This window comes from Sarcophilus harrisii, chromosome 2, assembly GCF_902635505.1.
Source record: "Sarcophilus harrisii chromosome 2, mSarHar1.11, whole genome shotgun sequence".
Lineage (NCBI taxonomy): Eukaryota > Metazoa > Chordata > Mammalia > Dasyuromorphia > Dasyuridae > Sarcophilus > Sarcophilus harrisii.
Window position 1 is genome coordinate 650,705,247 of NC_045427.1, and position 11,451 is coordinate 650,716,697.

An 11,451-nucleotide genomic window follows, 5' to 3' on the forward strand; every position below is an offset into this window, starting at 1 on the left:
CAAACAGTAACCTTCCAAGGGCCCATCTCACTCGATGACAGCAAAATCATCTCATTCCTTTGGGCCTCGTGTTAAGGCACAAATGACCTGAGAGAATTAAATCTTATCACTGATACCTTAGCAGTCAGTCAATTGAACAAGATCCCACAGACAGGCAAGTAATGATCTGAGGCTTGGGGTGTGCATACCCTGAGAAGCAATGAGCAGGAGGAAAGGACCTGCTGATGGTGGGGATGAGGAGCTCCAAGAGAAAACTTCCCCAACCTCATACTTGTAGGGGATCTCTGATCAATGATGTTCCCAAGTACAGAGGGGATAACATGATACCTGTTGAAATCTCTGTCTGAAACATAGCATAAATAGTTATATCTAGAGTGGTAGCTGAATATGGTACCTACACACTAGATTAGAAGGAGAGAGATCTGAAAAGCCAAATGGGAATTCAGATGGTCTTTAGGATGGATCACGTTTGGAGCACTGTAAGACTATACTGGGACCATATCTGGAATATAAAGGGCTAAGAGAACACTCTTCCTGGAACACCAGAGGGACCACATCCAAAGTTGTACAGGAGTAGTATATGGGATTATCTCAGGAGTATTCTGTTCCCTTCTGGACCACATTAAAAAAAGACCTTAAGACTGCTTACCATCTTTGGGGAGAGGGTGGAGGGAGGGAGGGGAAAAATCGGAACAGAAGTGAGTACAAGGGATAATGTTGTAAAAAATTACCCTGGCATAGGTTCTGTCAATAAAAAGTTATTTAATTAAAGAAAAAAAAGGACCTTAAAAAGCTTGGAAGTACCTAGAATGAAGCAACTGAGATGATAAAGGATTTTTTTTTAAATCATATGATATGAGAATCTGTTGAATAAACTAGGGATGCTTAGTTTGGAAAAAAGAAGATTGAGGTAGGGATTTGATCATTACCTTCAAAAATATGAAACAGCATCCAAAGATAAATGGATTGTTTTGAGAGGTTGAGGGTACCCCCTTCCTAGGAAATTTTCAAGAAGAGGCTGGATATCCAATTGCTGTTATAGTGGTATTCCTTCATTGATGGATTGGACTAGATGGCCGTTGAAGTCTCTTCCAACTCAAGTTCTGTGATTCTACATAAAAGAGAGCTAGTCTTTCTGTGCTTGGCCCTAAAGAGCAGAATTATAAATAATGGAGGGAAGGTGAAGAGAGGTAAATTTTAGGCAAATATCAGGGATTAAAACATTCTACAGTTAGAGATACCCAGATGAATGGGCTTCCTCAATGGAGCTGATGGAGCAAAGACTGGATGACCATTAATTTACATATCTTACATTAAAATATGTATTATATATTATATATAATACTATATATAAACATTAAATATGTTAAAGAGATAATTCCAGTTCAAATCTGAACTAGACTAGGTGGCCACTACGGTCCCTTCTACTGCTAAAGTTCTGTGATTCTGCAAAATAATTCCAAAAGGATTACTGAAGTCACATCCCATAATAGACTTGGAAGTTGTCTACTCCAATCTCTTCATTTTACTAATAAGTAAACTGAGGCCTAATGAGGCAAGATGATTTATATTTGGACTGTTATTTTTCTATTTACAAAACAGACTGGATCCAATCCCAAATTAACTAGGGGATATTTTTTTCCAGTATAGGATTGTATTGAAGACCCTATTGGGGTAGAAGAATTATTTGAAGAATTATTCCCACACATTTGGACCCTTGGTTCTTTCCTCTGTCCTGTACCTTGTCGACTCTTCTAGAAACATGTTGCTTGCATGGGCACTGGTCTACTGCAATCCACCCTAGGCATTGGTCATCATCCAATTTAGCTTTAGTATGGAAAAAAGACTGAGACAGTTATTATGATTAAGTCAGTATGTCTGGGGCCAAAATACTTAGGAAAAAAAGTGAAGGAAATTGAAATTAAGTAGAAAGGATTCCACAGGTCAATATGATTTGTCAGAGAAATCAAAGGGACCAGATGAAGGAATATAGGACTGTCCCTTTGAAATTTTTTCCTTGGATAAACAATAGCACATTTCTTCCATAAAGGTCACCTTTGATGGCTGTGCCCCAGTGAATTGAAAAGAGAGTTTATTTATATCCTGTGCTCTATGCATAAGTTAAAGGTGATCAGAGGAAAGAAAAGTTGATTCAGCAGCAATCAAAATGCAAACAAAATTGAAGTTCAATCTAGAAATCACAAGTTTAGGCACTTGGGACAAAGTTAAATAGCTAACATCTACGCAGAAAACACATTGGAGTAATTGGTGGGAAAATCATCTTTATTAATTAATGGTAATCCAATTTTCAATTGAGTTCAAATTGAGTTCAACTCAAGGTTTATGAGTCATTAAGCCATGGAGCATTTTCTGCCTTTCTTATATTAGCATAAATGCAGAAGTATGACATTTGTTTTTAAAAATGACAGAGTAAAAGGGTTTTTTTTTTCCATTCTCCTAGGTCTTAGAAGAAATCTGCCAGAAAAATAACTGGGGGCAGCCAGTGTACCAACTCCATTCAGCCATTGGTCAAGACCAAAGACAACTTTTCCTTTACAAAATCTCCATTCCAGCTCTTGCCAACCAGAACCCAGCAATGTGGGTAGTTTTGCATTTTTTTCCTGTTTACTCAAGATGGTGGTTTCTCTCTGTTCAATTCAATTCAACAAGCATTTATTTAAGCCCCCAAATGAATACAAGTTTCCTGAGAATAGGGGCTATCTAGAGGGTCAAGAAAAGCTTGTCATTTTTGTATGTCGGATACTTTGCTGGATGATAAAACAAGGAAAACAAAGTCAAAACTGTCCTTTCCCTCAAAAAAGATTATATTCTACTGGGGTGAGGGGAGGAAACAATAGGTGCACAGATAAATTAATATAAATTGCATAAAGAGTGATTATAAAGACATTTGGGGTGGGAAGGAGTACTGGGGAGAATGGGAAAGGTCTTGAGTTGAATACATGAAGTCATTGCCTTCTGACAGTTTCATTAGTAGTCAAAAATTAGAGAGCAAAATTAAGATGATTTGTATACAAAAATATGAGCCAATCTAGGAGCAAGAGATGCTAAAAAGGATCCTCTTCACCATGATCATCATCATCATATATTTTGAATAGTCAATAATTTCATGTCTCTTCCAGTTCTCAATTTCCTGTCCTATGATTCAATAAATGTTTTTCACTTTATTATAGTAATACTATGTAAGTGATGATTTCTATTTGGCCAAGAAGTTTGGAAAACGATCCCAAATCTAACCTGATCTCTGTTTTACAGTCATCCCTTCACTCCTCCAAAACTCAGTGCTTTTGTTGATGAAGCTAAGACATATGCAGCTGAGTATACCCTTCAAACTTTGGGCATTCCCATGGAGGGAACTGAGGCTCTGCCAGCTGCTGCTGCTGCTGCTGCTTTTCCAGGTGGGTGAAAGCTGTCACTAATTTGTGTTCCACAAAGGAAGTCCCATTTCAAATAGCCTTAGCGTGGAATTGAATATTCCCAGTCCCTAAAACTTAAACAAGTGACTTGCCCTCTCTAATCCCTGGCTACTTTAGACCAGAATATCTGTGAGGTTCCTTTGACTTATAATTCCATTCTTTTTAGAACCACCAAAATATATTTGAACTATGCTCATGGAAAGTTTGCCTTTGCAAGATATATAAACACAAGGGTTTGCCAAGGAAATTCACAACATATTCTCATGAAAAAAGGACTGGACCAAGACTCAAGACTTTGGGTTTTACTCTACAACTCATTTTGAACTTGTCACTTCACCTCTAGACCTCAATTTATTCATGTACAATGGCAGGAGGAAAATTAAACTTCATTAACCAATCAGTAAATCAGAACCTGATCTGTGACAGGCAAATTGTAATCTTCTGAGAATCCAAAATTAAATGAAAGATCCCCTGGTTCTCCAGGAATCTGCATTTTATAGGAGAAATCATAGAATCCTAGATCTAGAGGTGGAAGTTTCCTCAGAGGTCAATGAGTCCAACCCCTTCATTTTACAGAGGAAACTGAGGGTCAAGAAAATAAGCTGGTAAAGATTGGAGGTGGGGTTCATATCCAAGTTTATAAATCTACTTCTCCCATATAATCTCATTTCATCCTCTCAATAAACCTGTAAGTTAAATGCTATAGGCACTATTATCACCTTTTTACAGATGAGAAATTTGATCAGGATCATACAGCCTATAAGTGTCTTTGGCAGTATTTGAATTCAGCTAAGATATTCTTAGTCATATCTACTACATCACCTTATGGCCTAATATTACAACAGACAGACATACAGATAGATATATAGATAAAGAGATAGATAGACAGGCAGACACATACATAGATGGATGGGATAGATAAACAGATGGATAGATAGATAAATAGACAGACAGATAAGATGATAGATAGATAGATAGATAGACAGACAGACAGACATTCAGATGGATAGTCTTATTTAATCAACAGCCAGAAAGGTTGGACTCCTTTCCATGTATAAGAAAACTTTTCACCAAGAAAGATTTTTGGTTTTCATTGACTTGTCCCTATTTCCATTTCCTGAAGTCAAAAGACAAAAATATGTAGGGCTTGAGAGCTGCCCCATCACCTCGGGAATAACAGGAATATATTTGTATGTCATAGCTCCCTGTGGGATCAGCAAAGGCAAGGAAGGCTTCTTTCCAAATACTGCAAAGACTTGAGTCCTCAGCCCAATGTGAAAAGAAAAAAATCAGAAGCCCTGAGATGTAAACTTCCCTAGACTGTATATTTATATTGTTTCTCTTAGGAGGATCCTGGGTATGAAAGTTGTTCTCAGTGAACTTCTCAGGGGCACAAAACAGACTCAGCTGCTTAAGAAATGTGGATTAGTGAGCATTAAAATGCAGTGAAGAAGAGTTAAGGAGTGGTTTCAATTTTAGAAAAAAATGACAATGATGGGTTCCAGCCAGTTTCCTGCCACAGAGATTTGCAAAAGCCATACACACACACATGCATAAAATCAATTTGTCTGGAGTTGGGCAGACTTACATAGCACATCAGCCAAATGGATTCATTGTTTGAAACTGGTCCTTACTTTTCCCTCAGTTTTAAGTATCCCTTTCACTCTCTGTCTCCAACTCTATCTGTCTATCTATCTATATTCTTATTCTCTTCTCTCTCTCTCTCTCTCTCTCTCTCTCTCTCTCTCTCTCTCTCTCTCTCTCTCTCTCTCTGTTTCTCTCCCTGTTTCTCTGTCTCTGTCTCTCTGAGTCTGTCTCTCTCAGCTCTCTGTCTGTCTGTCCCCTTCGCCTTAAGTAGCAGGAGAAAATATACTCACAATCAGCATATTAATGGCAAAAACACAATTTAGTATCAAACATCTTTGATAGGGGCTTAATAGCCAAGATTTATAAACAATCAATAGAAACATACGTCCAAAAGCCATCTCCGATATATGAGTAGCCAAAACATATGAAGGAATAATTTTTAAAAGAATCATGATTAATGACCCAAATTAGAGAGGGCTGCGAATTGGTCCAACCATTCTGGAAAGCAATGTGGAGTTAGGCAAATCAAGTAGCTAAAATGCCCATGGGCTTTAACCCAGAGATTCCACACTATGATTCCAGGAGACAGTGAGGCTGACAACTTTGTACAAGCCTAATTCACTTTAAGCTAACTCATGCACATTTCATGATAGCCTGTCATGATGTCATTGGTCCTTTCTGAAAATGAAAGACGAGCAACAACTGTTAGGAGATTTTTTTTGGCAAAAATAAAGATTTCATATATGTAAAAATAGAGTCACCATTTTCCTGTTAGCAAAGAACTAGAAACGAATTCGATGCCCATCTATTGGGGACTGACGAAACCATAATGAACTACCATTATTCTGCAAGAATTGACAAACATTATAAACACAGAGAAGCACAAAAAAAGCCTTCAATGGATTGATGCAGAGCCAAGAAAATAATATCCACAATGACTACAAAAGTTTAAATAAAAAGGGCAACCACAAAAGAATCAAAAGTGAACTTTTTAAAACTATAAAGACCAAATGTGGCTCCAAATAAGAAACACAAGGTCCTTCCTTCCTCTGCTTCTTTACAAGGGTGGGGATCCATTGGAACATTGCCTATCATGTCATATTTTTTCCTCCATGTGTTGCTTGATTTTGTTGATTTCTTCTCTTCATCCTGGAAGAAAGGAAAGAAGAAAGGAAGAAAGGAAGGAAGGAAAGAATTATATATAATATATTATACAATATAATTATATATTATACAATATATTATGTATCATATAATATATAATTATATAACAATGTAATATTATATATTATATAATATGTAATAATATATTACATAATTATATGTTATATATTATGATTATATAATATATTATAATTATATATTATATAATAGATATTTATAAATAGAAAATACTACTCTATTGAGTAAGGAGGTGACATGGTCTTTAGGAAGTTCAATTTAATTTTGAATAGAAGATGGATTCAAATGGGAAGAGACTCTGGGAGTTACTTCATTTCACTGACCTCAGTTTCCTCTTCTGTAAAATGGAGGCAGTGGATAAGAGATGGCCTCTTGGGTCCATTCCAGAATGTGCTTATTGGGTCATAGACTCAGAGTTGGACTCTTGATGCTCTCTGCCTCCCTCAGCTCATCTAAAATTAGCCTACGGGTCTTCTGAACAAAGCTGAAATTAAGGTAAAGTAGGACTAGTGTCTAGAGTGCCAGTTATTATTTATTATTATTTGCAAAGGATTCAAGAACTCCCATGGAGGAAACTCTCCCCACCATGCAGATTGAGGTACTCTGAAGCTTAGCCTCGTCCGGGGTGTATCAGAGAGAGCACTTGAGCTCAGGTCCAACAACTATGGGAACCAGAAAGTTGCAAACAGGCCTTGTAACTGGCATTTCCTTTGCATCCCTCCCTAGGCTACGCCATCGCAAACGCGGCTGCCACTGTGACTGCGGCCCAGCTGAAGCAAGCGGTGACCCTGGGCCAGGACCTGGCCACCTATGCGGCCTACGAAGCCTATCCTGCTTTTGCCGTGGCCGCACGTGGGGATGGCTATGGGACCTTTTGAGGACTGCTTTTTGTACATTCATTTTTTATTTAAAAACAGACACAAAGCTCACTGTAGACAAAGCCTCCCTCAATTCTCCGAATTGTTTCAAATAATTTCCAACTTTCTCACTCATTAGCCAGTGGATTTTTTTTTAGCATGGGTATTTCCAAAATTAAATCAAAAGTTATGAATCTGTTTTCTAAAGTAGAAAGGAAAGGAACTCTGACCCCAAAAAGTATTCTATTATTCCTGGAGACCGTAGGTGTCCATTTGGTATGTTTATAAAGGAAAATATAGAATGGAGTCAGATATTTCAGCCCATGGGAAGCATGGCCGAGGTCATTTATAGAGATGAGTGACAACAAAGGGGGACCAGAAGCTCAGACACCTCCCCGGCCCCCAAAGGGCTAACATTTAGCCCAGTAGGCCCTATCTCCATCTTGGGCTCTGTTTACAGGCCTGGCCTGGATAAAGGCCAGGAGAGATTCCCTTAGTAATCACTGATGGATCTTTCCATTCCGTCTATCTAAGACATATACTTAAAACTCAGGACCTTGTTAGGTTCTCTAAACCTTCTCTAAAGCCATTAAAAGTAGTCCATGACCCCCACTGGAAGTCAACATATGGTTCTACCTCTGGCCTGTTGCCTCCATTTTCAACTCATTTCCAATAGATGGACCAGTAGATTTCTTTTAAATCCATTTTGGTTAGGATCTATACATCAGTAAAGGGGTGAGATCCCAAACAGTCCCTGAAGGCTCTGACTTAGTCGTTCTTGGCTGAGTGCAAACTCCTCAAGAATTTGTCTTTTTTCTTCATCTTTGTATCTCCTTGCCCCTAATTCAGTTCCCTGTCCAAATGTTTTTTACTCAGACCTACTGTCTAACTGGTATGGGAGATTCTGGAATGATAAAGCCCTCCACTGAACTAAATAGCTATTCTTATATATACTTATATCTAAAAAAGTTGTCTAAGACTCAGGTTAAATTTTCCCACTTCTGGTGTCAGAGGTGGAATATGAACTCAGATATTCCTTATTTCAAGGCCAATGTTCTAGTCATCATATGATTAATAAGGAGATTAATTCACATCTGAATTGAATTGCCAGTTACAGAGAAACAGGTGAAAATGTCACTTTACAGCAGGAAGATACAGGAAAAAGGAGCTGTTCCCTTTTTTTCTGTATCTTATGGGCCTTCAAGTTCTCTTGGGTTTGTCCTTGCCCTTCTTTCAAATCTAAGCATATGACAAATAACATGAGAGCTCTCTACCTTAACTTTCTTCCTGTTCCCATAAACATCAAACAACTTTGCTAAATCAGAGTTATTTTTTCATGCTGCCTCTCTGGGAAAGTCTTCTCCCTCGTCCTCCCAACAATCACAAGCTGTTTCTCCAGAGACTAGATTCCCTACCCCTGTTCCAAAAAGCAGAGTATACCCCCTTCCCCAGATACACTGATGGGGAACAAGAGAGCCGAGAAATAAAGAAAAGGAGCCTCGATCCCCACATTTGCCAGAATGATGGTTTGTGAATCAGACCAGGCAGCCTGTGTGCTTTGGGCCCACTCAGGCACCTATTTCCTGGATAAGCCCCCCCCCTTCTAGTTTCATTAATGGAAAATCAATAAAACATACTCAAATTCCCATTCAGAAATCCCTGGACCCCCATAAAGATTTATAAGACTCAAATCAAAAGACTGGCTGAAAATGATGTCAGATGCCGAAAGGGATAATGGGATCCGAAAGCAGAGCAGGGCTGACCTTGTCCCGATGAGCCCCCTGTCTTGCCCAGCAGCAAAAACACTGTAAAACCACTGGCAACATGCACCTTTAAAGCCTCCAAGTGTTCTGCTCTCTGTCTCTCCTTCTGCCTCTATCTCACTAAGACATTTTGCTTCTCAAATCCCTGGGAAATAGGATTCCAATTTGCATCTATTTTCCTCCCCGTGAAAATCCTATTTGCTTTAAGGTCATAATTCCTTCTCTTTTCATCAATTTAATCTGACAAACATTTGTTAAGCACCTACTATGTGCCAAGTGCTATCCAAAGCACTAGAACTAAATGCATTGGACAATTCAGTAAGACTAGAGGAAGTTTTGACATTCAAAAAGGAAGAAAAATACAGAATACATGGGGGATGGAAATAGCCAAAGGTAAATTTCAATCCATAAGTGTAAATGAGGCTGTCGAACTTGTGCTATCTTGTGTCCCATCTTTCCATTGTTCTGACCTTGTTTCATTACTTGCCACTAGAAGGAAGCCAGAATTCAATAATTAAATCACCCTCTTGGATGTGAATCCCAGTCCAATATCATCCCAAATGATTTGATATTTAGGGAATGGTTTAGTTAGCAAGGCTCCCAGGTAACCAGGAAGTTACCTCAAGTCAAGAAAATGTTGGGGTAAGAGGGTTTCTCATCAGAGAAAGCAAATGCTTTTCAATCTATATTTCAGGTATTCCTTTGCACTGAGATAGATTGAGATTCTATGTTATTTACTAACATTAACCATATAGAAATATTTTCTTGGATATTATTTTACTTATATGGAAGCACTTACCCTCATGTTCTTCCCAGCTTAGAAGAGTTCAGCTTTTCATCAAAATGATATCCATCTAAATTTCGATTTATATTGAGTGTCACAAGGCTTTCAACTAGTTCCATTTTATAATTCTATTTGGAGTTATTGAGCTCCAAATTATTATTATTGTTGTTGTTGTTGTTGTTGTTATTATTGGCTTGGGGATAGGAATAGTCTGCACTGAGTCATTTGTTGGGTTAGAAATATACTTTAAAAGTTGGGGGTTCCTTTCCATATCTTTGGTAGTTGGGAGTCATGGGAACAGTAGTAGATCCTGTTGAATATCAACATCTATCCTTGGCCTTGGCTTCCATATAGAGCCATTGAACCCCATTCTTCCCAAGCTATTCTAATCCATGATTATTCTGTGTTCACAGACTAAAGTGAATGTAAGATTTAAAGTTCTTAAAGGTAGGTCACAAAATTGTTTTTAAGAAGTGAGATTTTTATTTTCTATAGTTTGTATTCCAGAGTACCTGGTTAATGAAGGTATCTTTATATACTCTTTTTAATCCTGTTACCTAAATATGTGAGCCCAATATATGTCCAGTAATGAATGGACAAGAGGAATACTAAAAATAAACGTAAAAAGAGACTCGTCATTTTTTGGATTTTGTAAATACACTTTTTGTATATTGTAAATACATGCTAGAGAAACTAATTAGTCCTCCATTTCACACTTGGCACTATTAATGAATTCTGTGATCAGACTTTTTAAAAAACCAAATTATAATCTAGAGCCCTTAAGATACTTTTCAAATAAATGAGTCAAATTCCCTCACAATGTTTTCAGTATTATGTTGGATGTGAACGACTAATGCTCATCTGTAAATACAATAACCAGTCAAAGAAAGTAGTAGCCAACTTTGGATCCTGTGGAACCTATTTTTGAAGATCTGGCTCAAGGTTTAGCTTTACTCTAAAAGCATTAAGAGGATGTGCTGCATATCCCCAGTACATAATAATAGGAAGTGAAATGATGTCTGCGTTTTGTCTTCTTTAGATGAAAAGTAAATCATAAATATAAAATCATTACAGAAATAGGATCTTTTGATCCCAAACCCTGCTTTTATCTGATTGCAGTTAATCACACAAAATAAGAAATAAAATGTGGCCCAAAAAAGCATATAAACGTAGTATAATATTATTTTGTTCAGAAATGTGTTTGATTAAAATAACCAACTTTTTCTAGCAGCAATTAGAAAGAAAATAGAATGTTAATGTACAGCTGGTGGCCTTCTTTGTGTAATGTTTATTATTAGAGAAAGCAACTCATGGACATTTCAGTCTATATATGAGTATTTCCATCATTCCCTGAGGTTGTAAAGGAGATATGGAATAGCAACAGCATGATTATTAAAGTCTCCATTTCTGCCTTCCTTTTGCTTTTTATTTAAGTGATCCAGGGAACAAAACAAATATACTGAAAATAAGCCCTTATTATGGCTCTGATGACCACCAGTATCATAGATCTAAAAGTAGCTGGGACCTCATCTACTATACCTCCCTCATCTTGCAGATGAGGAAACTGAGGCCAAAGAAAAGTGAACTTTCCAAATACAACTTTAAAATCAATTTATAAAGTTTTTCCTCTCGCTCTCCTTCCCTCCTTCTCTCTTTCTCGCTCTCTGTTCCCTCTCCTCCTTCTTTCCTTCCCAATATCTTTTTTTTCAAACATCAGATTGGCAAATACAGACATCTTTAATTCCTTTGTGATTTATCAACTTTGACCTTTTGCACTATAGATATTCACATAAATCCCAACCCTCCCATATTTTAAAATAAAAATATCAGAGATAGGGATAGGA

General features: G+C 37.5%; 1 protein-coding gene across 2 annotated transcripts in view; it reads left to right on the plus strand.

The window, feature by feature from the left end:
* Positions 1-10,245, plus strand: part of A1CF (APOBEC1 complementation factor) — an 87,514-nt gene extending 77,269 nt beyond the window's left edge. For both annotated transcript variants that reach the window (XM_012552519.3, XM_012552556.3), the window contains exons 10-12: positions 2,462-2,598; positions 3,274-3,416; positions 6,930-10,245. In XM_012552519.3, the coding sequence (XP_012407973.1) occupies positions 2,462-2,598; positions 3,274-3,416; positions 6,930-7,081 (432 nt within the window). In that variant the 3' untranslated portion in view covers positions 7,082-10,245. The remainder of the gene's footprint in view (positions 1-2,461; positions 2,599-3,273; positions 3,417-6,929) is intronic.
* Positions 10,246-11,451: the final 1,206 nt, after the last annotated feature.